General features: G+C 35.3%; 1 protein-coding gene across 1 annotated transcript; it reads right to left on the minus strand.

Moving 5' to 3' along the window:
* Positions 1–196: 196 nt before the first annotated feature.
* On the minus strand, positions 197–22987 carry LOC129228164 (uncharacterized). Its single transcript, XM_054862818.1, has 6 exons — positions 22824–22987; positions 20358–20410; positions 15054–15164; positions 12421–12468; positions 6525–6581; positions 197–416 (listed from the first exon to the last, which is right to left on the minus strand). Exons 1-6 carry the CDS (start codon positions 22966–22968, stop codon positions 330–332), a joined length of 501 nt encoding a protein of 166 aa, XP_054718793.1. The 5' UTR covers positions 22969–22987; the 3' UTR covers positions 197–329.
* Positions 22988–26960: the final 3973 nt, after the last annotated feature.

Consider the following 26960-nt stretch of genomic DNA (forward strand, 5'->3'; position numbering starts at 1 on the left):
AAAGTTTTTCATGATTTTCGAATGTAACAAGTTTATTTGAGAAAATGAATATACATTTTTCCATAAGCTATTGAGGGCGTGTGGCTAACTAACGTATTCGAGGTGTGCCTAATAGATCAGTTGCGCCCGACGGAGTGTTAAAGACAGTCAATGGAAGCTAAATAAAAACCACTACATTTCTTTTGTTTCTTTGATATTTCCATATCAGTTTATTTTCTGATTTTGTTTTCACATCAGTTTATTTTATAGAATTTTAAAATGGTAAAAGATGATCGGTAATGAGAATTTTCGAATGCAAGAAGAGTTGACCACCATCTGCATTTCTAGTTTCACATGAACCTGCCGTTTTTGATATCTACATCAATACCACACAGTCCTTTCGGAATATTTTCGTTATAAATGTCCAAAACACACTTCTGAAAGAAATAAAAAGAAAATCGATCAAGAAGAATAAGCACATGTACTTAATTTAAACTCTGCTATTTAGTGTTGGATAAAAAAAAAAAAAAAAACTGAAAGCAATAATAAAGGTAATTATTATTTTATTACCTCGATTAATTGTGGGTCTGTAACAGTGAAATTTTGTGATTAGTTAAAACTAACTTCCTGCTGAGCTAGAGAGTTAAAATCGAGGCTTCGAACTGCAATTTTCTTTGTTCCGGTTCAACTAAAAAAATATCTATTTATTCGTCGTATCAGAGGCAGGGGGAAGCCCCCTGCCCCTCCCCCTCCGTACGAGCCGCATATGCCCTCGGGTGAAAAAACATTAGGTACCTCTGATGCAGATAATGTGGTAGAGGTTAACGATAAAAAATAGTTTTAAAATGTGTGTGAGACAGTAGAGGGCGTAGTAGTACTAAAACTTTGCAAATGAGTAGCTAAAAAAATTTCCCTGTAAAGGCGATGCATGTAGCTCAAATCCATTGAACATAAGGAAAGTGCAGCAAACGGGATTTTAGGTTATTTCATTTTTTTAAAATCACAGATTGCATTTGCAGCACTCCGTGCTTACCGGCGGATGAAAAATTTGACAAAATGGTAATATACGTTAGCATACTGTGGACAGACGCTGTTTGCAAGCAGATCAAAGAGAAAAGTGTGAAAAATAATTATTAAATCAACACAAAAAACCCGACTGCGTAAAACCAAAAAAAAAAAAAAAAAAAAAAACTAACAAGGAATATATGCATAAGCCCAGTAGTTTAGAATGTTATTAAGTATTACTGAATAACTACACCATTTAAATAGTTATAGAATCGATACAGACATAACACAAATCATATATTCAAAAGCAGAATAGAAGGATCAACCGTCCGGGCCCATTCCTTTTTGTCTAATCAAGGAATCCAGTAAAATTTGAATGGGTCCCGACTGTTGATCCTTCTATTCCAGTGATTGAAAAAACTACTTTTTTTTGTTGTGAACTACAACTACTTTTTTTTAAATGTAGCAAGTACAAACTACTCTTGAAATGTAGTCGCTACTTCGCTACTTAAAAAAAGTAAATAAAAAGCATACACACTAGGGTGCCCACAAAAAATGAAAGTCAATTTGTCAAATCGGAAAGCCTCTTATATTTTTCCTCTTATGTCAAAACAATTGTGAAAAAAAGTTTCATATGATTTGAACAACGGCAACCCATGCCGACCTGCGTCTGAAAGTGTAAGTCAGCAGTTGTATGCTAGGCCAAATCGAAAAAAGAAAATCTTTTTTTTAGTCACTTGAAATTTCTGATGATAAAACTTTGCCAGTATACCCCGCACCCCATATGCACCACAAAATCATTTATTCAAATTAAAAAACATTTTGATATCCCACGCTTGTGTGGCCTAAAATTTATAATTTCCTCCAAAAATTTGATTTTTTTCTTTTTATCTTTTAAAAATCTACATATAAATTTAAATAAAATATAAAGTTCAAAAATGATTAGCGAACATATTTTCAGATTAACATTTGTAAATGAATAAAAGAAATTAAAATTAAAAATTTAACTTAACCTTGAAAAAATCCATATCTTTGAGTACTATGTGGAAGACTTAAATATTGCAGGATAGCAAACATTTCTATTTAACGCTAATTCCCTACTTTACTGTTAATAATTTTTTAGCTTGATAATTTCGTAAAATTCACCTTGCATTTTAAAAAATATGCATAAAAAATCATCTTTTTTTAAAGAAAATTATAAATTTTAGGCCAAGAGTGGGATACCTAAATGTTTTTTTAATTTGAATAAATGTTTTCGTGGTGCATGTGAGGTACATACGGGCAACGTTTTATCAACAGAAGCAATCACGATTGCTTATTGCTTTCATTTCACCGTCCTTGATGTTGTGGTTCCTTTTCCAGCTTGGACCAGGGACACCAGCACCACCGCCCACCGGCCTCTGCCGGCGCGGCTCCGAGCACTGCCTCCTGGAATCCGTTTCTCCTGGTCGGTGGCGTCCATGTCCTACACACAAGCATGCTAATACACACACACACATACACACCCACGCTCATACACACAAGCCTTTACGCACATACACACACGCCTACGTGCATACACACAGGACTACTTGCATACACACAGATCTACGCACACACACAAGCCTACAATGCACGCACGCGCGCCTACACATGCACACACGCCTGCACACACACACAACTATACACACGTAACCTCCCAGGAGGAGGGGTAGGCATGGGGGGACATGAGCTGTTTCTTGAAACAATAGCCCCCAATGCGTAGGGCCCTGTCGCAACTCGTGATTGCGAAAAACATAATTTGAATTCAAAATTTCAGAGTTCAAGTTAAATTTTTTTTAACAATTATTTTGACTTAAAAGGAAAAATATAAGAAGTTGTGGGACTTGAAAAATCAACTTTCGATTTTTTTGGAACACCCTAATACACGCACACCGTAAGAGAATTGAATGGGAAAAGGTTTAGATTGATGAATTAGGTCATCTGAACATGGAATATTACTATGATTTCTCTATTATTTCTTTTTTATTTTTTCCAAAAATGTCCCGTTATCATACTTATAAATACACTGTAATGTTTATATTTATTGTAAGCCGGCGAGGGCAGTTCTATATCTTCTGAAACATTTACAGTAGCTTCTATATTTGGTGAGCACTGTAAAAGCACATATTTTCGCGAGACTTTCATTTTTACGATTTTCCCGTGCCCGTCGTGATCACAAATTTAAGCCTCGCAAAATATTTTTGTTTTTCAGCTTTTGGTCTGTTCATATAAAATTCACGAAATTTTCAGCTCGCGAAATCACCGATATCTTAATTTTTGCGAAAATAAGTGCTTTTAGAATATTCGAACAATAACCTTTTTGAAATCTAAAACGTTCATCCACGGGATATTCTCGGCAGCCAGAAAAAACAAAGGAGTTACGAAATTGGTGGTTATCGCTAATTCATTACTTTTCTTTTTAAGTCAAGCTATCTATCTTCTTCTATACATATAATAAAATAAGATGTTTGTGTGTGTGTGTGTGTGTGTGTGTGTGTGTGTGTGTGGCGCGCATCCCGGGAAAACGGTAAGGCCTAGAAAGAGGAAATTTGGTATACAGGTGTAGTTTTTGCTGAAGTTGTGCACCTCAGGCTTCGATTTTTGATATTTTAATTAGAAAAAAAGTTACTTAATGTTTTATGTGATTTTTAGCACTTTTTAGTACTTTTAACCTCACAGACGCCGAACCAATCGCGCCAGACAAATATTTTTGGTACTATAGGGTCGGAAATTTAATTTTAAATATGATGAACAAAAAAATTTTGAAGATAGAGCAATTTTTGTATTTTTTATGAATTTTTGAAAAAACCTTTAATTTGCATGTTTTCCTGGGTTTTATTTTTTTTATAATATCATCCTGCGAGAAGTATCAAAGCCTCATTTCTGAAATTTAAGTTGGTAATAGTAAAAACATTTCGCCCTCTTCGGAAGAAAAAAGTTCTTAAAAATACGCAATAGTTTTTTTTTTTACAATTTTTTTAATGCTGAACACATCATGTACTTTCACGCATCAGTCGAAAAAAGCGTTCTTCAATCTTTTATGCCTGTGACGTCACTACTTGGGTTTCGATTCGATATTTACGATGGAATCTTAATCGCAAGCAATGTTAATCTTTTTTTTTTACTATATAGCTTACTTCTACATTTTCTGACGTGATGACCACGTGTTTTTTCGGCAGCGCTTGCTTTTTTTCTTTCTTTTTTTTTTGTTTTATTTAGGGATTGCATTTATTTCTTTTTCCATCCCCCCCCCCCAAGCTGGACCTTTCGCTGTATCTATATTACGTTACATTTCATAGTTGTGCGCATTAATTCAATAAAAACAGCGAGATTTTTTTATCTTTGTCAAATGCTACTTTTTGCACACTACGAGGAATTTGAGCTTTTTTTTTTTTTTTTTTTTGCTCTACTTAAATAAAAAAAAAAGCGGTTTTTTGAGTGTTCTTTGTTTTTATTAGGAAATGGGCGAGGAAGTCAAAATAAATAGAGATGGATAAGAAAATGTAGAGATAGATTGTAAAGGTAGATAGCCGCCGAAGGCGGCAATCTTGGCGCAAAAATGTGAATGGCACAAAAAAAAGATAGAGATGGATTGATTAATACTGCTGCCAAATTTATTTAAACAACCGCCGAAGGCGGCAAACTTGAAGTAAAAAGGTAAATGACAAGTTAGCCAAACAGCCGCCGTAGGTGACTGCTTGCACATTGGGTGTCAATGCCCCCCTCCCTCCCCCACATGCGGAAGTGTTTTTTGTTATTTTTCGACAAATTTGCATGAAGAGTACGTCGTTTGTGTCTCCCCTCCCCCTCCTTTAAAAATATTCCAAACGACGAAACTGGAGACAGATCTAGAAAATATTTTATTCAAATTATTAATGATATAGATAGATATAGATTGATTGATACCGCCACGAAATTTATTTAAACAGCCGCCAAAGGCGGCACCCCTGGCGCAAAAAGGCGAATGGCGTAAAAAGGCGGACCAGCTGGTCGCCGCAGGCGGCTAGTATTCAATATAAATATTGGCGAAATATGAAAATTACGATGTCTAATTAACAAATGGTGTCAAACAAATAGAACGTATGTTGTCAAAATGCTATAGCTGAGGTCAGCTGGTATTTTTATGAGTCTTATTTCTCATTGCATCCCCTTTTTTTTAAAAAAAAAAGTTTATTTAAAAGTAGTTTAAATAAATCGCTACAAACTACTATTTCTTTGTATCGAACTGCTCGCTACACTACTTTTTAAAAAGTAGTGCGCTACACTACAAACTACTAAAAAAATGTAGCTGCTACCGTAGCGTCGCTACTTGTAGCGTGCTCCTTCCAACCACTGTTCTATTCTGCTTTTGAATTTATGATTTGTCTTATGTGTTAATCGGTTATAAAACTTTCAATGGTGTAGTTATTAAGTGGTACTTAATATTCTAAACTACTGTGCTTATTTGTTTTCAGCTTTTTTTTTCTTTGATTTTTACGTAGTCGGATTTTTTGATTTTTTAATAGTTATCTTTAATTTTACACTTTTTAGTTGATTTTCATTGACTTAGTTATTATGTTTATAAGACGATAAATTTCGCAGTCTTGTCATTTTATTGAAAGAGTTTATAACGTGAGGATTATGAAGTAACTTGCGGTGGTCTAAACTACAGATTCCAAGTAAGGTCTCTCTTGGGACCTAACTCGGCTTAAAGCTACTTAAGCTTGACCTTAAAATAAACCACAGCACAGCTATATAAACAGCCTGTATAACTCACGATAGCGCTAGCTCGGAAACGTAGTCAGTCAAATCTTTATCGCAAAACCAAAAAAGCCCGTCAAGAAAGTACACGTCGCGAAACTCAGTCCTCTGAATCACAACAAAAACAAATGCAACATGTTAAAGATGAAAATCGAAATAATAGACTTAGTAAATAAATTCAGGCTGCGAAAACGATACCTGCATTTGTCGCACGCAGGTAGCGTGCGACACAATCCCGAACTGAGAATATGGCGACTGGTTTTTGATATGGTGAATTTTGATTACTGTCATGTGTTTAGTGACACTCCCAAGATTACGACAAATCGGATGACGTACGAATCATCTAAATTGGCCAAGGCGTTTAGCCTCTACAACGCCACATAGGAACAAACATACATACATAGAGTCATAAACACATTACACTCCTTTGAGTCGCGCACGCGTAGTCGGGTAAAAAGTAAAATTATTTAGTTTTCCTTAGGCGAAACTGTTTAATTGCTTTTTGCATCATTAAAGCATTACTTAGTGGCGAACTTTAAAAACTTCTTTCTTTTTTTTTTTTTTTTTGTTTGCAAAAATCTTCTCTGCAGTATCTACCTAACATGCATTTCAAGTTTCATTCAAACACATTCAGGAGAAATGGAGGTATGACGGTATGAGTCTCTGAATATTGTAAGTTTTATTTAAAAAAAGTGTATCAATAGTTTCAAGAGCATCAAAATTTATGCACGTGTAAGCAGGAAATACAAGAGTAAACGGATAAGTATCACACTACTTACTAGAGCTTTGTTCACCTGGTCACAGTACTCCAGTGATGAATCAGTATCGCAGCTCATCTGTTTGAAAATGGAGAAGTACTATATATCAGTTACTCTTCAAAGTGAAACTAAAATTTCGAATTTTCAATAGCTCTCAAAATATCAATGGAAAAAAAAATCAGGACAGTTTTTGGGAAATAACGAGCAGCTAATATGCCTAATTTCAGTTAGTAATATATCTGGCTAAATCAAGAAAGATTCTCGTTCAAAGCCTTCCTGAAATTTAACTGGAGTTTTCTGAAAAATTTACAAACCCTCACAATAAAAGCCAGACAATTTTGGTGAATAAATCAGAAACTAAGTTTAAAGTACTACACTTTAAAATCGATTCAGAAACATTTCTGGAAAATAAGGCGCAGCTGATGTGCCCAATTTCTGCCAGAAAAATACCTTGCAAAAAAAAAAAAAAGAAAAAAGAAAAGGAATATCCTCTGATAAAAGTCAGTAACCCACCTGAAATTACTCTAGAATCTTTCTAAATAAGTCAGAAATTTCCCAAGCCAGTCATATTTCTGGAACCTCCAGAAGAAACTTGAGCAGGTGTTAGGTATTAGCTTGGCGCCTTCCTGACTTGCCAAGAAGGTTCCAAATTCATTATTGCGACTAAGGCTAGGCCCGAATCCCAAGTATCTCGCTCGCAATTGCATGCAAAGCTGCAGAACCCAGAGACTTATTTGCCCCCTTTGGATACTTAATAATTCTGGATGAGCCGTTTTCGCGCCTCAGCCGATACACTTACTAAATACGTTCAATTAATCTCTAAACGGGTAGCTAAAAATATTTTTTCCAACAGTGAGAAGTCAGTATTCGTGCAACTTGGAGTAATACGGATTTGTTTTTTTTTTTTTTTTTCTTTTTTTTTTTTTTTTTTTGACGAAGTTACTTAATTTTTAAGGAAATTGGTGAAAACCTGTGAAATCTTGAAACTTCCATTTAAATTACCAGTTACGTTGCGGATTTTTTTTACGGTGTAGCTTGGTAACTTCTTTATTTCCAGGAAAGCTCCTACAGCGAATATGGCCGAATCTGGGGCAAGCAAGTTCCGAACAGCTTATTTTTCTGCAATTCTTGTTAAACTACTGAATCCAGAGATTGCATTGCGCCTTCGTTTAGAGCTCAGTAAAACTGGATTGGATGGGGAGCGGGAGGGGGGGGGGGGGAATAGATTGAAGACCCAACATAAAAAAAGACTGGATTCGCGATCCATTGTCTTCATCTGCGGAATCATCAGCTAAAAACCTTTCTTTGAAGACGCGAGAAGAATTTATGAACCTCTAGAGCGACCGTACTCTTAAACTAAAGTTGAGCGAAGTGCCTCTGGACGAATTTTGGTTGCTGGTTAAAAATGAGTATCCCACTATCTCTTGTCTTGCTATTGATGTGCTGCTACCATTTTCAACTACATATTTTTGCGAACTCAGCCTCTCACCCCTCACATTTATAAAAAAAACAGCAGGAGATCATCTGCAAAGAGCCTCGATCAAGAACTTCGTGTAGCTCTTTTCAGCATAGAGCCGAACAAAAAACGTCTTTGCCGGCTCAGGTGTCTCATTAGTGTAAAACGGAAATTAGGTGCTTAGTTTTAATTTCTTGCTTGCTTCTTTCTTGAAACATTTTTTGATACATCGTTTAACTGCAGTGTGCACTTTAATGACATGTTTGACAGAAATGCTTTGAAACATATCAAGTATAATTTGCTGTAATGTCTGATAATGGTAGTTTTGTTGTTCATTATCATTCGAAATATTTCTACTTTCTAAATAAATTTAAATACACTACGTTAGTTATAATTGTTTTATTCATATGAAAGCAGTCCCCCCCCAGTGCTGGGCATTAATCAATTATTTTTTCAATTGCCTTGTTAATTGATTAAAAAAGTAATTGCAATTAAATTAATTGCAATTAAACTATTAATTGTACTTTGCAATTAATTTAATTGGATTAATGTACGTTAATCGCTTTTCACAATTAAAATAATTGCAATTAATTTTTTAAACTGAGTTATGAAACAATTAAAACTAACAATTAACTTAATGTATCAATGGGTACACCGCAGCCTGCAGAGTTCAAAGTATTATTCGAATTTGTATTTTCGTTCAGTGTTAATTGCTCGCTCGCAGCGTGAACTATTCTCGTCTTGGCAAGTTTTTTCCACACGTAAATATTTGTGTTTTAAATAAGTGTTTTAAAATTGTGCAGATCATTGTTTTATAGTTTAACCTGTAACAGGGAAAATCAGAAAGAAGGACATAACAGGGGACGTAAGATCTCAGAGACCGCTCAGTTTAATTTTTTTTTTTTAAATCGTGTAATTAAGATGCATTTCTGTAATTTCCCTCAGATGTTCCTCGGACTTTTACTAGTACGGAAATTTTTTTTTAAATTTTTAATTGAAATATACCTTTTTGAGGATATTTTGCTGGAACCATAATATTTTTTGAGAAAAGTCATATATGCTGCAGTACATAATTTATTACTCGTAACAAAGTTACTAACACATGAAATCCACCGCCAGCTCAGTCACTTCCAGCCGAGAACTGCAGTTTCGTGCTCATTAATACGCATCAACCCGGCACACAGTGGAGTATTTGACTGAAAATCCTGGCCAAAACTAGTTTGAAATTTTCACCCTTCTGAAGGCGACATCCTTGTGTGCGTTTGTGTGCTGTACGGCGAAGCTATCCCACTTATAGACATGAAACTTGGTATACAAGTTGTCTGAAATGTCTAATGTTACAATTTGAAACTCGATTTTTAAAATTTGAATTAGAAAATGAAATATTTAATATTTTATCCACGTTTTAGACTTTTGCATGTTTACGACCGTAAAAACGATCCTAGTAAACGTACAAAAAAAACCCAATGCATCACTAGATAGGAAAAATAATTTTCTTCAAGATTATGGTTTGTTTGAAGTTCTAACGTAATTAACCGAATTTCTAAGAATTTACAAAGAGAGGTCACTCTTTCGACTTTTTTCAATTATTCAATCTATGTAAACTAAAATTCTTGCATCCAATATTCTAATAATGTTATGGCTCTGAAACTTTTTAAGGAAATAATATAAACACCTTACCTTCATTTACAGCGAAAACGGTGAAGTTATGTTCTTTCACTGATTTATAATGAATTTTTTTTCAATGAGTTGAAATAAAAATTTTCAATAATTTTCACTCGATCCGAAATGAATGCCACGGTTGGCTCTTTGCCAATAATGCTTAGACAAGTGATAAGTAAACATGTTCGATGCGAATTGCTGTTTTCCTTTGCAGATATGTAATTAAGTGCACTGTTCGAGGGGGAAAAGAGCAAAAAGCGGTTAAAAAATCCTAGTATTCTGTACAAAACACTAATTTGAAACCAAAAAAATAATCAATTTTATTCTTTTCGTTTGGTTTCAATTATTAAAACCCTGAGTTAATCATGCACAAAAAGAATTAAAGACAAGGGTTTCGGGGTTACAAAGAACCTTTTTTCTATTGAAAAAAAAAATAAATAAATAAATGAACTAGGATATTATAACTGTAAAAACACTCGAAAATGGATATTCAAAAGCTCTTTGTTTTTGAATTGTATATATTGTACTCGTACCTTGGGTCGATCCTTAGTTTTACATCGTGTGATGTGTCCCGCTAAAAATTGTACGAACAAATTTGGAACTAAAATTTTATATAACTTTAATTTCACAATGAGTAGGAAAAATGCCTTAAATATGGATAGCTCGCTAGCGTAGTAACGTTAGGAGACAATTACAATTGTCTCCTAACGCTAGCAAGTGTGTGTGGGGGGGAAGGGGGGTATTTCCCCCCTTTTGTTACGTATAAGGGGGAAAGACCCCCTCCCCCGGCACATTATTTGCAGCAATGAGCTGAAAAAATATAAATATTTATTTATTTTATCTAAAATCTATCTCAATTTTAAGGAAGAGCAAATTTTCTTAGCGAGATCACAAAATAATTTAATTTATTAACTCATTAACGTACATGAGAAAATTAACATAACTGAACGCAAACATATGTTTTAGGGGTGCAATGAATCTCTTTAGCGATGCATAAAGGTAAGCGTTTCGAAATTAATTGGAGGATTCTCATTCCATAACTTACATCTTTACCCATTGATGAAGCGGTTTCTCGTAACCATGAAACTCGTGTCTGAAATTTTATTGTTGTTTGTGCGCTCAAATATGTCGATCTTTTCATTCAGTAGTGCTTATGATAACTTTTTTACAAATTTATTAAATCTTTGTTGGTAAATTCAGTTTAAAATCATGACTTGTCACAAAAAGATCGGATTATGCACTTTTTAAAAAAAATCATTAAAAAAAAGGGCAGTTGTAGGCGGAAGATTTTTTTGCTGAAGTTAGCACTAGAGACTTTGCCAAATACGATGCAACTTTCAAAACAGCCCGACCGAGCCCGACACCCATTTAAAAAGCTTTCTCTACTTATAAATTAAGGCGAAAAGCCTTTAAAAACCTCATGTACCAAGTTTTCTTTATTTTTTTTCACAAAAATAGAATAAAAATATTTACTTTGATTTATAATTAGCACTAAGTCCTGACATTTCTTTATACCGTAAAATTGGTTTGGTTCAATTCCATTCATTTAGAAAGCCACAAAAAAATCTACATTGAAACGTAATAATTAAGCTGAAACGTAACAAAAAAGCGAAAATTATTATAGAACTCTCATCTTTCAACGAGGCTATGAGCAATTGTATGCGACTCAAGTTTCCAAAACAGTTGCCGATCGATGCACCAGTTAGTCAACTATCATGGAATAAATTTTCATAAAAATCGGGTAAATTTTTAATTTTGGACTTTTGGCCAGGATTTTCAGTCAAATACTCCACTGTGCGGCATAGGAAAGTGCCTGCGCTGGAGATGGAAAACCTCTTAAGGAAGCCAAGAGTGCCAAACAAACTGGTAGCTAATATAAGAATTAGCGCAGACCAGACGAGTGACCGAAGCAATGGTTCGGTTCAACTCGAGTATTTCATATATTTCTGCTTTAGCCCTGGCTATTGGGCGGTAATTTACTGAAAATTACTGATATTTTATTTGTTGCTAACATGTGTATTTAAATAGTTAGATAGTAATATGGTACCCGTTTAGCGTCCACGTTCCAGGTAGACCTGTCGTCTGTATAATATATTGTACAAAATCAGTAATTTTTTTTCTGAGTTAGTTTTAATAAAAATTCACAGAACAATCGACAATTGTTAATTGTAGCAAACTACAATCAACAATTGTTAATTGTAGTGAACTACAATTAACAATTAATTAATTCTTAACTGCGGTAAACTACAACTAACAATTAATTAATTGTTAACTGTGGCAAAATACAATTAACAATTAATTAATTGTTAATTGTAATTTTCCACAATTACAATTGATCAATTGTTAGTTGTTGTGGTTTCGTTTACCAATTAATCAATTGTTAATCTTTAATTGTCAATGCAATTAAAATTTGCCCAACTCTGCCACCCCCCCCCCCCCCCCGTCTTTTTACCAGTGAATAATAAGAACACTTCTATATTACCAATGCGAAATTAAGTTCAGTGTGCCCCTTTGATCCAGAAATTTCTTAAGTGTGCCGCAAAGTAAAAAAGGTTGAGAGGCACTGTCCTACCTCAAAAGTATGCAACGCGCCGAAAGAAGTGTTCACTTTAAAATTGAAGTTTAGATGTGCCGCATTACTAAAGGTTCATGTATTCAACATTTGGGAACTGAACTTTTAGCTTCTTTCTCCAGTAAGATATTTGTGAAATGTTTGTAATATTAAAAGGAATAATCGCTTTTAATTTCTTAAGGTAATGTACGATTATTTCATGCTAATTATAATTTTCATTAACTTACCATAAAGTCATCAAAAATATACTGCGCAACCTTGTAAAATGAATCTCGCTGAAATGAATAAAGAAGAATCAGAAATACAAGTGAACAAAAAGTCACAATTTTAAAAAGAAAGATAACTTGCATTATTAGTATAGATAAGAAGAAACGGAGGTTTTGTTACCGAGCAAGCACTACACTGAACAATTCTCGACTTGTAACAAAAAATCGGTTAGTCTACAGAAATGTATAGTGATGCTAGAAATTTAAATAAATGAACAAAGAAGTAAATAAATAAAATAATGCTAATAAATTAAGCTAAAAAGAAGGTAGATGAAGCGATGTTTACCAGGCGAAGTGAGATCAATACGTATGCTATCTTGACTTATTCTTGATCCAGACACGGACATCACACTATTTCCTGGCACCCCTATTAAATTCGATTCGATTCGATTCCGAGTCACAACTGACTACAACTGTATTTATGTCGAGGACTGCATACTAAGTGCCTTGCCTCCATTATTTTTTATACCGATAGATGGCAGCACCATCACCGGATCGAACAGTTAATGAGAATTTAGAACTAGACCAGGAGCTAATAGCTACCTGGTGCTAGCACCCCCAGAGGTATCGTTTCACTTGGAGGGCATTGAGACCACGAGCATATTTAACGTCGCCCAGTCCCCTTTAATGACGACGGTGGGTCTTCGACCATCGAGGTTCGTAACTCAGGACCCTCCGGCCCCGAATCCGACACTCTACCGATCGGGCTACCACGCCCCCCCCCCCCCATTAAATAATAAATGTTTCTTAGTAACTCTAAAGCATGGGATCGTGTACTCATGCTTGCGCGTAAAAAGTAGTACTTCTTAATTACTATCCTTTACACCTCCTAAAAAAGTAAGTCCTAAATACAGAAAATGTTTTTTTTTAAATGTAAAGTTTTAGTTATAGCGTTTGAGACCTGACTTTGCACAAAAGCTGTACGAAACAAAATAGTTTTTGCGCAATTATACAGCTGATCCTCGCTTAATGCTGTTTTATTTTACGCTAATTTAATTATACAACAGTGGGAAGGTAAAGCAAAGTATTTGCAGCAGTGACGCAATGAAGGGGGGATGGTGCGGGGGTAAAAGCACTCCCCCAGAGGCATTAGTTGGTACTTTTCCGTTAGCCGGTGCAAGCGAAATTCGCCAAATGATGCAGAAATTCCGCCATACTTGCTTGGCGACTCTTGTCGAATATTGGCAAAACAGAGCCCCACAAGGTTTGTAAAAAAATTGTCGGATTTCTACATTATTTGTCGATTTTCGCTCGCACCTGGCTGACGGAAAAGTATGGCGGAATTTCTGCATCATTTGGCGATTTTCGCTTGCGGCCGGCTAACGGAAAAATACCCATTCGTTTTAACATAAATGCGTATTCTAATACAGTAGTTCAAACATATGAAAGAACCGTTTCGATCAAGAAGGTATTTTTGATCATAGAATCCCAGAAGGTAATTTTGATTAAAAAACCCCTCCAGGAGATTTTTCTGGCTGCGCTAGTGATCTGCAGAAGTGAAGTTTTGTAGTATTTAAAGAAACGCGTTCTCGATATCATACTGATAATAGGGAAAGGTTGGAAATTGGCAATTTTTTCGTGACTTTTTCTTTTAGCGAAAACGAAATAAGTACGCTTTTACAATAAAGCTAAAGTGCAATAGATCGGCGATTCTCAACCGGTGGTTCGTGGAACCCTCACCGTTCAGCATAAAAATTTGATCCGTCTTCAGATCGAAAAAAAAAAAAAAATAAGAAAAAAAAACCTCTAAATTATTCGACTACTATGCGAACTAGCTGGGAAAAAGAATTTTGTCTTCCAACATGGGATAGAATCTACTTTAATATTGCTTAAATAAATTTTTATAACAGACTATATACAAAGTAAAATGAACACAAAGTTCGAATTTTGTAATGAAACTCCTACTTTTTTTTTTACTATGAGTTTTTAAGGCTGAAAGCAGCTATATATAAGTGTACCAAATTTCATTGCAATTTCAATGCGAGTAGAACAGGCAAATCAAGAAAGTGTTTAAAAAATGTCCAAGTTTTTTCTGTGCATATCGCTCTACAAAAGGTACCTTTTCCGCACTACTCATCATCGAACAAAAAAAATAAGTGTTTTTTCTGCCCGTTCTACATCATATGCACGCGTGCGGATCGTATCCATGGGGCGAACGTGTCGAAAAAACTCATCAAGATTCACGCGAGGGACTGTAAAATGAACATTTTGACTAAAATTTGAGTAAAATTTTTTTTTTATTTTTGATAATACATTGATTCTGTATTTTAAACAAAGAAGTAAATAAATTCTCCTAAAGCATTATATCACTAAAACAATCATTCTTCTCAAAATACTGCAAAACAAAATGTAGTCACGAGCATGAAAATACAATCATAACTTTCCTTTCAGTATGCGGTTAAGCTGTCCCATCAGCTTTTGCCGAGACACATGAACGTTATCTTGTGTTATCAGCATAGAAACAAAGCATAAACGAGTAAAGACTTAAATAAAAGTTGAAACTATCTAAAAAATAAGAATTTTTAATAACGTTCGAAGAGCGCACTTAAAGGGCTTGAGAAATTAATTAAGAGTGAAGCAATTGAAATACATACCTTTGTCAGTTCACTTAGGCCACAAAACTTATCTCGAGATTCTTCCAAATCATTTCCCTTAAGGGCACCATTTGAAACTTCGTCACTCCAATTAAGAAAGTTTTGCTTGTACTGAAATAGTTTCAATTTCATAAGGATATAAATATGATAGATACTTTTTTATACTACTCTAATTTTTACTGAAAAATATTAAACTAGAAAAATAATTTTGCTACGTAGCCAAAGTACAATTGTTTTAACCATTAAATTTTTGTCCGCTGCTAGTAGCCACACGAGATTTTTCGATAGATTATTAAAAAAAAAAAAAAAAAAAAAAAAAAAAAAAAAAAATGCTCTACAGTCAGTGGCGTGCACAGAAATTTTGGGGCCCGTCACAAATGACTTTTCCTGGCCCCCCTTCATGTTGTTTACCCCTATATTTCACCCCTAGTTTTAAAAATATTGGGCACCCTTCAGGCTCGGGTCTGGGCCAGCAGGTGTCCCTTCTCCCCCCCCCCCTGCCTACAGTGCCGTAAAGTGGGTGCTACAGAGAGAAACTAGGGGTGAGACTGAATTAAATACCGACTCGTAAAAACTTATGGTTGAAATCATATTTGTTATATTGCAATTATATCCTCGTAGCCGGTGATTAAGCTCAGCGATTTTGATGGATCTGTTTAAATACCAGTGGGTTGGCTAGCATTGTAGCTAACAGGAAGTTGAAGCTTCCTAGTAAATAATTATAACCCCAGGGTGATCCAAAAGGCAGTTGACTTTTTGAAACTTTTTCTTTTTTGAACTATATAAAAAACCGATGCGGTTTGCATAAAAAATACTCAGTACTGGATTAGTTACATTTTTAAAATCCCTTCAGACGTAGCGTCCGGAATACCGGACATGAACTTTAAACAGCGGCAAATCATTTAATATTTGATTAAACCACTTTTTTTTTTTAGTTCACACTTTACATTCTGTGTATTATTACCTATGCAAGAACTTTTCGTTTTGGGATTCACCACTCTAACAAATAGGGATTAGGAGATTGGGAAATGGTCATTTTCCAAACCTTAGATTCTCGTTGTAAAAGCGAAGTTTTTTTTTCGGATGTAAAATAATATAAAATTTTTTTATTTGATCATTGCAAATGCTTATATTATGTTTCATTATTGTTTGGAGAACATTTTGCAGTGAAGTTTGTTTGATGTTTCATAGTTTTTTTGCCTGAAATATTCATTTCAAAAAGATATGTCTGAAATATTGGCCGCATCATAACTCTTAATTTTTCGCTTTCAAACATGAAATTTTGTCTATTAGATACCCTTTACCATAGTCAACTGTCTACAAAGAAACATATTTTTAGTTAATTTGAACTGACAGAAAAGGTTAAGGAAAATGTGGCATTAGAATTCACTATTTGATCGATAAAAGTGTTTCAGTATAACAGCTATTCAATGCGCTTCCTATGACTGAGCACTACATAGTAGTGTTGCCAGATGGTCAAATCCAGATTTCCCCGATTCCCTTCCAACTTTTCCCCAAAAAGCGATGTTTTATGTCAAAATTCCCCAAATTCAAAAATTATTTTTTCACTAACATTTTCATAAAATGAATCGACTTCCTCATATATTTTTGTCTCTTGAAAAATTTTTTTTTCCCCAAATAGCCAAATTTTCTTATAAAATTCCCCAACTTTTTTTTCTTCCTTTTTTCGCTTTTTTTTTTGCCTTCTTTATCTTTATCTTTTTTTTAAGCTTTACTAATAATAAAGCTGAAAGTCTCTCTGTCCGGATCTCTCTCTCTCTCTCTGTTAGGATCTCTGTGACGCGCATAGCATCTAGACCGTTCGACCGATTTTCATGAAGTTTGGCGAAGAATTAGTTTGTAACATGGGAGTGTGCATCTTTAAGCGATTTTTCGAAAATTCGATTTTGTTCTTTTTCTGTTCCAATTTTAAGAACATTTTCCCGAGCAAAATTATCATAAGATGGATGACAAAATTACTAAGTTCTTGTACATGGATAATTAATGAATTAGTGATGCCGAGCGGATTTTGGTATTTTCTGGGTTGTTTATGTGGGAAATCCTAATCTATAATTTCGTTCTACCATTACTGCAACGAAATTACCAAAAGAAAGCATGCGAAGTCAGTAGAACTGTCGGAGACCGCAATGCATTCCTGCTCTGTAGGATGCTATTCAAAAAAAAAAAAAAAAACGCTAAACAGCAGCATTTCCATTTCGTTCGGTTTTCATGCCAAACATGCTTTACGCTTGTCGCGAACCTTCATTAACAGTAAACTTTGAGAATACCTTTAGTTTTGATTGCATTTAAAATATTTCCTGGTGGTTATAAGTTGCAAATCATTTTTATTAGCTTGGAATCAAAATTTCTAAATTTCACAATAGTAGTTAATCTTTAAAGAAACTTTATCTAGAACAGTTTTTTTCGGACTTTTCATTTAGACTAAATTCATAACTATACAAAAATTCGTTCGTGTAGAAAAGAGCAATTTTATGACTCAAAATATGAATTTAGACCACCTTGGTTCTTTAAAAATTCCAAAAACCCGCCTGTATAAATTCCTGATTAACAATTTACCTTTGTGCTAGATTTATAAGAAATCCGACGAAAACTGTGGATTTATATAAGGAACATACACACATACCCACACATCCACAAACATACATTCATATATATATATATATATATATATATAGATAGATAGATTAGTACTTTTACCCCTGTTCTTTGAAAGCCTGGAGCGACTTCTATTAAACCGAATTAGGTTATCGGTTATAGTTGAACCGAACTACTTAAAGATTCGGCGTAAATCAAGGAATATATCAAGAAAATTTATATATTTCAAATTGGTTTCATAAGGATCATAGAACATTAAATTAAATTTCTGTTGTAAGGATGAAATAGATGTGGTTTTAATAAAAGTAGTCCAATGCTGAAACAGTCGAAGATTGTACGTCAATATTGAACGCAATATTATTACCATACTCACGTATTTTCTCTGCTATTAACGGGAAAAACACTATTCAAAAATTACCCGCATCCCTTACTGTTGTGGATTTTATAGTTAAACAATATTTAAAAATTATAATTTAACGGTAGTATTGAAATCAAGTAGCACCAGTGGACCCCTGGGGCTTCGTAGGTCGCAAGTTTAAGAAACTATGCACAGCATCATTACTTATATCTACGGCTTTCTCGCCAGACATGCTTTAACGCTCTCGCTAAATAGCATTGACGACAGTCGTTCAGGATACATTTTGTGTTGATTGCATTTAAAATAGCTCCTGGTGGTTAGATGTTGATAACCGTTTTCATTTGCTGTGAACCAAGGTTCACAAATTTAACGATTAAAGTTAATCTTTGAAAAAACTACATCCACGGCAGTTTTTTACTGGATTTTCATTCAGACTAAATTTATAACTATACAAAGATTCGTTCGTGCAGAAAAGAGTAATTTTATGACTCAAAATATGAAATTAGACCTCTTTGGGTCGTTTTAAAATTCCAAAAACCCGCCTATATAAATTCCTGAGCAACAATTTACCTTTGTGCCAAATTTGGAAGAAATCCAACGAAAACTGTGGATTTGTATAAGGAACATACCAGAGCCGTGTCCAAGGGGAGGGTTTTAGGGGTTAAACCCCTTCCATTGGGGAAACAAATATATGTCAAATGAAGAAAGTGATTGACTTAAATTAACTTTAATGTGAAAGTCTGCGTTTAGCGCTTTTTTTTCCCCTTTCTCTCTGAAGTTTTTCTGTAATTTAACTCAGTAATTCTGTATTTTTTTTTCTCTTATTCAACTCAGTTGGACCTAAACCCTAAACGCTTACATTTCTTTCTTCTTTTTTAACTTGAAAAGTTTTACATTCCATTCAAATGTTATGTAATTTACAATTGTTAAAGCTTTACCGACTGAAATAATATTTTGGAAAAACTGGTGGTAGAACCGCTGAATGAGCTACCAATACAAAGCATTAATATTGCTTATTGTAAGGAGGTAATGATGAATTTGGCATATGCTGAACTATGTAAATGTATTGGCGATTGTGTTTAGTAATGTAATTTCCATCCACAAAAAGTTTGTTCTTGTTTAGTGTACAAGTAAGAACGTATTAAGCATTATTTCAGAACATAAAATCTGATGTACAGTAGACCTTCGTTCGGGGGTTGCGTTCCACGAAAATGCCGCGTTAATTGAGACCTAATACTAGTGTGTTAAAATAGGGGCTTGGTTCGCTAAGATAACAAAATACTTCATTATAGTGATGACTAATTATATTATAAGTTTAATGTATACTTATATCGACTTTTATACACAACGTTTATAATTAATTTCGTGTCCTGTTTATAAAGATGAGCTGGCTATGATTTTTTTTGGCAGTCATCAAGAATTTTTCCCTGTAATTCTTTGCAGAGCATTAACGCATCCATGATCACTTGCGTCATTTCAGAGATAGAATTTTCCTTCACTGAACAATCAGAAAGATAAATTCTATTGTCTAGGAATGGCTCAAAAAATTCAATGTGAACGTTTTTGGTAGTGTGTCACCGACAACGGTATCCTCGTTGGTTTTGACCTACTTTGTTTTGACCAGTGAGTTCTGAACTGTGTGAGTTTCATAACTTTACTTCTGGAAAGAGCTCTGGAACCAATCGTATAAAATGTCTCCAGTGGCCCAAGCTCGATTATTAGCACGTCAAAATGCAGTTGATTACGCGTAATCTGCAATGTTTAGGAGTTTGGATTTTGAAAGAGGGAAAATTTTTATCTGTTTGCATTGCCGCATCCGCGTAAAACCGAAACTCATCCGCGTAAAATAAAAGAAAGGTGTCAAATCTTAAACCGCGTATAACCAAAACCGCGTAAAATAAACCCGCGTAAAACGACGGTCTACTGTACATTCTACATTATAAAATAATTTGTAGAGAGTTTTTAATTCTTGTTGCAATAAACCGCATAGTAAACAGGTTTATTCAAAAGAAACAAACAAGGTTTGGTTAAAGTGAACCTGTAAAATGAAGGTATACTTTGGTTACCTGCCAGAATTATCCTTCTAGGGGAAGAAGGGGGGGCAGCAATACTTACGGGTGTATAAACGCCATACTGGGATTGGCAATGAATTCCCCCCCCCCCACACATGTAAGATTAAAACCCCTCCCTTTATGAAAATCTGGACACAGACTTGTAACATACACACATACCCACACACCCACAAACATACATCCATTTTTATATATATAGATTTTTCTCATCGCATTAGTATACAAATCAAAAACGGCTTGCGGAAAAAACAGAACTACCTTCTCAGGAACCATCTTGAAACACTTGTTATTCTTCTCTTTCGTTTCAGGGCCTAAAAAAGGAAAAAAGAAAAGAAGAAAGTTTTCTTCTTTTTCTGACTTTTACTGGGAAAGTAGGCTAAAAGGCATGAAAGAAGGCTTAATGATCTTAAAAATATCGCGAAAAACAAAGGAAAGTCAAAAATAAATAAAATAAATAAATATCGAAAAATTAAAAATTGGAAAGTAGGGTATTGAGATGGGGGAAAATGTCTGTGGGTCTGTCGGTCTGTCCCCCTTAATAACTTTTGAATGAATAGTCCGATTCGAACAAACTTTTTTTGTTCGAAAGATCTCGGCAAGGACACCTCATTCCCATATTTCACTTTTTGATTTGAACTATTTTTTGTTCAATTTTGAACGGTTCAAAAAAACTTAACATTAGCGCCTACGAGGAAATTCAAGGCAATTCCGAACTGTGAGGCGAATTTTCTTCAAACAAACTTTGTAGGGAAAAGCTTTTGATGAAAAAATTGTATGTAAAATATCTTTTTGATTTGAACAAATTTCCGTTCAATTTTGAACAGTTCAAATCAATTAACATTAGCGCCTACGGGGAAACTGAAAGTCAATGTAGATTCCGTACTTGAAGGCGGATTTACTTCAAACAAATTTTGTTGGAAATAGCTCTTGACGCCACACAAACTCCAGACTCCGACTCCGACTCCTGTGCTCGACAATTAATCGGACTCCGACTCCCCGACTTCGACTCTGATTTCGTAGCTTTGGCAAAAATTTATACACGGAGGACAAATGACTGACTCCGATTCTTGGATATTCGACCGACTCTTTTATCCTAAAATGAGATTGACTCCGACTCCGACTCCGCAGCTATGGTTTTAACTGTGAAATAATTATTGTTGATATGACTTGTTTTTATTTTCACGCTAAAGTTTTCATTTAGGTATTCAGTTTTTGGCGAATAAACTCGAAGTCATTTATGTTTCTACATAAAGATATGCGCAGACGATTTATTTTTTTTTTGGACAATGAAAATTATTTCTTTAAGTTGACATTTTATTGTTTTTATTTATTTTGGTAAGTGCATTAATTAATTTAAAAAAATATTTTTGGCAACAGGAGAAAAAGAAACGATTTTTTTTTTGATATGATGTATTTATTTTGATGAGTTTATTAATTTTTGAGCAATCACGATTGCTTATTGTTCTCACTTGACAGTCCTTGATGTTCCGGTTCCTTTTTCAGCTTGGACCAGGGCTGCAGCACCACCGTCCACCGGCGGCGGCGCGGCTGGTCCTGAGCACTGTCCCCCTTAATCCACTTTTGCTGGGCGGTGGCGTCCATGTCCTACACACGCATGCTCATACACATTCGCCTACGCGCGTGCGCCATTACACACATACACACGCCTACGTGCACACACGTAAGCCTACACACACACGCACACAACTATATACTCGTAAGCACCCAGAAGGAGGGACATGTTTGGGCGGGGGAGCCATTTCTAGAAACAATAACTCTAACCAGTAGAGTCTAGTCGCAACTCGTGATTGCGAAAAACATAATTTGAATTCAAAGTTTCGGAATTCAAATTAGAGTTAATTTTTAGTTATTATTTTTTCGTTTTGAAAACTGTTAAAGATTTTTTAATAGAAAAAGGTGTATTAGCTGCTTTGTTTAAAAGGTGCTGCTTTTTTTTAGATGAGTGAGAAATATTTTATTCCTAGAAATCAGCTTAAAATATTTAAAAAATATGTTAAAAAAAATTTGCGATTTTAGCTATTTTTGAGAATATTGATCAGGTACTAGAAAGTAGTATGGGTATATTGGAAAGTAGGCTCGTTTAGTTCTAGACAGAACTTCTTGTTGAATCACCCTGTGCGAACGAGTATACATAATGTATATGTTTTCTTTTATCTTTACTAATAATAAAGCTAAAAGTCGGGATCTCTGGATATCTAGATGTCAAGATCTCTCTGACACGCGTAGCGCCTAGACCGTTCGGTCGATTTTCATGAACTTTGGCACAGAATTAGTTTATAGCATGGAACCGTGCACCTCGAAGCGGTTTTTCGAAAATTCGTTTTTTTCTTTTTCTACTATAATTTTAAGAACATTTTACGGAGCAAATTATCATAACTAGGACGAACAAATTACCGTAACTTAGACGAGCAAACTACCATAACATAGGCAAATAAATTAACACAGCTTACTGGCGAGAAATTCATCATCCGTTATTTGTAAATATACAGGCGAATCAAATGACCTTTTCATTTTCTACTACGGGCAACGCCGTCCGGGTATCGCTAGTACTTGAATAAAGTCATCATAACAAATTACGACACCTTTCGAGTTCCGAAAACAAATAGATTGAAAAAAGCAGCTTTTTTTTGTAATTAACGCATTTGAATGGCGATTCAAAAAATATGTTTTAGAAAAGATTAGTTAATTTTTTTTTTCACTTACCTAATTCACAATTTGTAGATCGGAAACATGAATATGCATTTTCTTCCATTTTGATTGTCGCTTCTGTGGGGCGAGTTTGAAATATTTGTTTAGCAGAGATGCTACTCACACAAATTAGAGTAAAAAGTATTCTGTGTAAGAACATTCTTGCATTCTTGCTTATTTCAGTGAGAGAAATATTACAAAACGGCTCTATTTAAACCAATTATGTTCTCAAATCTTTTGTCTTCCGAAACGCTGAACAAATATAAAACAATGAAACATGAATGTGCAGTCTTTAGTATAGGAACAAGGAAAGGATTTACCAAAGCAAATTGTTGAAATTCGTGCTTGTGTAGTGCTCGTTTATTGATATAAACAGGAAAACTTCCTTTTCTATTCAGGATCCTGCAACATAAGTTTTCGATTTCCAAATTGAATACACTCATTTTTAGGGTTCATTTTTCACTTTTCACTGCAGGGTCCGTGGTATCTGCCACTATTTGTGGTTTAACCAGTTGGATCGGACCCTGAAGACAGCTCTAATATTTTAATCCGGACCAGAAACCCAGCAACCGCAGAGGTATCGTTCCACTGGGAGGACTTAGTGACCACGATCATATTTAACGTTCCCCAGTCACTATTAATGAAGACGGTTGATCTTCGATCGGCTAGGATCGAACCCGGGACCCTCCGGTCACGAGTCCGATACAGCCACCGGTGAAGCCACCACGGCCCAGTTTTTAGGGTTCGAACGATGGCATTTTTTTGACCGATGGGCGGATGCCGATTGTTCAAAGACGGCCGATTATTTCTTGTTTCGAATGGCCGATTCTAATGGCAGCACCTAACAAAGGGCCATCAAAATGTACGTTTCAAATAAGTTTTGAAGAAAGAAAGCATTCAGTACATTGTATAACCAACGACAAGACGTAGTTTTTTTAAAAAAGGGATAAACAAATATTATAATTAGATTGAGGCCACCGACATAGTTACATTTTTAATATTTTAGGAAGATCGCATCGAGAACCAAATGCAAAGTGAAGAAAAAACATGAGCCACCGAAACAAACTTTTAAAAGAAGAAAAGTTACAAGAGAGAAAGAAGGGGAGGGGGGGGGGAGATTCAAGATTTCATAAAAAATCACAATAATAATTAATTGTTCAAAGGCAAGAAACGGAAATAAAAAAAAAAAAAAAATTGAATTTTGACCTCTTGAATTCAAATTATGTTTTTCGCAATCACGAATGTCTGTGTGTGTATGTAGGCATGTGTGTTTATGTGTGTGTGGGGGGTATGTGTATGTGTGTGTAGGCATGTGTGTTTGTGTGTAGGCATGAGTATGATGAGTGTGTGGGTAGTTGTGTGTATATGTGTGTGTGGTGTGTGTGTGTAGGTGTCTGTATGTATGCGTGTGTGCATGTATGTGTTTGTGTGTGTGTATGTGTTTGTGTGTGTATGTGTTTGTGTATGTGTGTGTAGGTGTATGTGTTTGTGTATGTGTGTAGGTGTATGTATTTGTGTGTGTGCGCGTGTGTAGTTGTGTATGTATGCGCGTGTGTGTAGGATATGAACGCAACCTGGAGACGGTTTTCGCTATAGGAGCAGCATCGTGAGGAGCCGGTCGACGGTGATGCTGCAGAGGGTGCTGGCGGGAAAATAAAATGATAGCACATCAAAACAGTCAAATAAAAGTAATAAGCAATCGTGATTGCTCAAAAAAAAAAAAAACTTTGTCATGAAATTTATTGTATTTCAAAAAATAAAAATAGTATGGCAGAAATCAAAAATTATAGTATCGGAAAATGAAATTACCGAATGTTTTTCAAAAAGAAAAATTTCAGGAGCTTTTCCGGCAACATTTTTACTAAAAATAAGTGAAAAATTATGATGTAGCGAAGGAGGGGGAAGAGAAGCCTCCTGACCCCTATCCCTTCCCTACTCGCACCAAACGTGGATTAGAATTGCATTTTTGATCTTCATATAAAAAAATTCAGGTTAAATATCATTTATATCTCTCTCGTAACAATAGCTCACGTATTGTCTTCCTTCTTTACGAGGTGACCAACGGCGGGGGAGGGGGGGGGGTATTATGGTTCAAGTTGGTGCTATCCAAATTTTTGGGGGGATTTTTAAAATTTGTTCATTTAAATTTATTTATTGATTTATTTTTAATTTAAATTATTTATTTATTTTATTTTATTTCATTCTGTTTATAATTCATTTTATTTATTTATTTAGTTTGTGTGTGTGCGTGTGTGTGTATGTGGTATGTCATTTTTGCAGCACTGAACTTTTTAACAAAATAATAATAATAATAATAATAATAATAATAATAATAAAATCTTTAAAAAAATGAAATAAAAAAGAGAGCTAAAAGTAAAAAAAAAAACAAACAAAGAGAAATAGGGTCGAGAAAAATAGGAGGGAGGGAGGGTAATTTGCGCCATTGAACTTGGGGGGGGGGGGGGGATTAATGGGAACCACTGCTTCTTTACTTACTTTAAGGAATGGACTCGTTTTCTCATTTGACTGACAATGGTCAAATTTTCTCAGTCGAACTAGAAATGAGGCAGTGAGAGGGAAAAGGACATAAGTGGACTTTTTAAAAAGTTTTGAGTAAATCGGGTACAAAGTTCAAACCCAAGGTAGGCTTTAATTGAAAGGTTTTTTCAATCATGTTGTAAAGTAGCACCTTCATGTACTACTACTTCGACGCCCCAGCAGAGATCAGAATATCTCCTAACATTTGTACACTGTAAAAACAACGTAGAAGTGTTCTAGGAAAATAATGGCCAGCTAATGGCCCAATTTCTGCTAGTAACATATCTATCAAAAAACAGGAACGTTTTCCTCTAAGAGCCAGTAACTTTCTTGAAATTATCCTGAAATCCTTCTGAAGAATCCACAAATATCCCCGGTTAAAGCCAGTCGTGTCACTGAAATCTTCAAAGAAAGCTTAGGTAGTTAAAATTTACCGCCAGCTCAGTTATTCCATCCGAGGACTGCAGTTTCGTGCTCTGTAGCACTCATCAGCCCGGAATAGGAATCACATGAGCTGGAGGCGAAAAATCTATTAAGGGAGCCAAGAGAGCCAAGAGATTTTTCGCCTCCAGCTCATGTGATTCCTATTCCGGGCTGATGAGTACTAAAAAGCACGAAACTGCAGTCCTCGGATGGAATAACTGAGCTGGCGGTGTATTTTAAATATTTCTGCCTTAGCCCTGGCTTTAGGGCGGTAACTTACTACAAAAGCTTAGGTAGGTTTAATGTAACAGTTTAGCAACTTCATGATTTACTAAGCTTGCGTTCGACGAACCTCACCAGTCTACCGGTGAGTAACCGGTTGCTAACCGCAGCGTTCTTGAGAGCTACCGGTTAACTGGTTGCTTCCGATGTCGTTTCATGAGCCTCACCGGTTGAACTACCGGCTGACCGCAACTTTAGCTGGTTGATTGGTTGATGGAACCACGTGACATTTTGACCAATTATATGTATTTTTCACCTGCGTGTTATTCGTCTGCGTCATGTCTGCGCAAGTAACCGATCATCGACCGAAAGCGTTCGATGAAGCATTGGTTCGTGAACAACCGGTTAGTAACCGCTGACGGCATTGCTGTCACGTGATCAACCAACTGGTAGCTACCGGTCGTGCTCGTCGAACGTAAGCTAAAAGAGCTCAAAAGGCATTAACGCAAGCATCGCCCAAAGCCAAAACAGCATTGTAAGTAAATATCAAGTCTCTAACTCTCCGACATTTCTTGCACAGCTACGGAGGACACAGATTTATTTGTTCTCATAGGGAATTTAGTCGAGCTGAACAGGCGATACACTTAATAAATACGCTCAGTTAATCTTTAAACTGGCAGCTAAAAATACCTTTCACAACAGTGAGAATTCTGCATCTGTGCAACTTGTGACAATTCAGGAAACTTTTTGACAAATATACTTAAGTTTCAAAGGAAGTGGAGGAAAACTATTGAGAAGAAATAAAATGGAGGGAGTGATGACTTTCATTTGTGAAGCAAAGATACGAAGACACTTGATAAATTTTAAATCAAAGCATTGGAAGAAATCAGGTTTCTTTCTCTAGTTTCAAGCAAAACGTGCCAACCAATAGCTGGAAAATGGTAAATGATATAAAAATAATTCTTGCAG

The sequence above is a fragment of the Uloborus diversus genome, chromosome 8 (assembly GCF_026930045.1).
Source record: "Uloborus diversus isolate 005 chromosome 8, Udiv.v.3.1, whole genome shotgun sequence".
Classification (NCBI taxonomy): Eukaryota; Metazoa; Arthropoda; class Arachnida; order Araneae; family Uloboridae; genus Uloborus; species Uloborus diversus.

What these genes read in the sequence shown, in the direction of transcription:
- LOC129228164 (XM_054862818.1), bottom strand. Translation starts at nt 22,968, where the DNA reads ATGTTCTTACACAGAATACTTTTTACTCTAATTTGTGTGAGTAGCATC. An exon ending in TCAAGATGGTTCCTGAGAAG is followed by an intron (nt 15,165 to 20,357) that starts GTAGTTCTGTTT and finishes AAACTATTTCAG; the next exon opens with TACAAGCAAAACTTTCTTAA. An exon ending in GCCTAAGTGAACTGACAAAG is followed by an intron (nt 12,469 to 15,053) that starts GTATGTATTTCA and finishes TATTCATTTCAG; the next exon opens with CGAGATTCATTTTACAAGGT.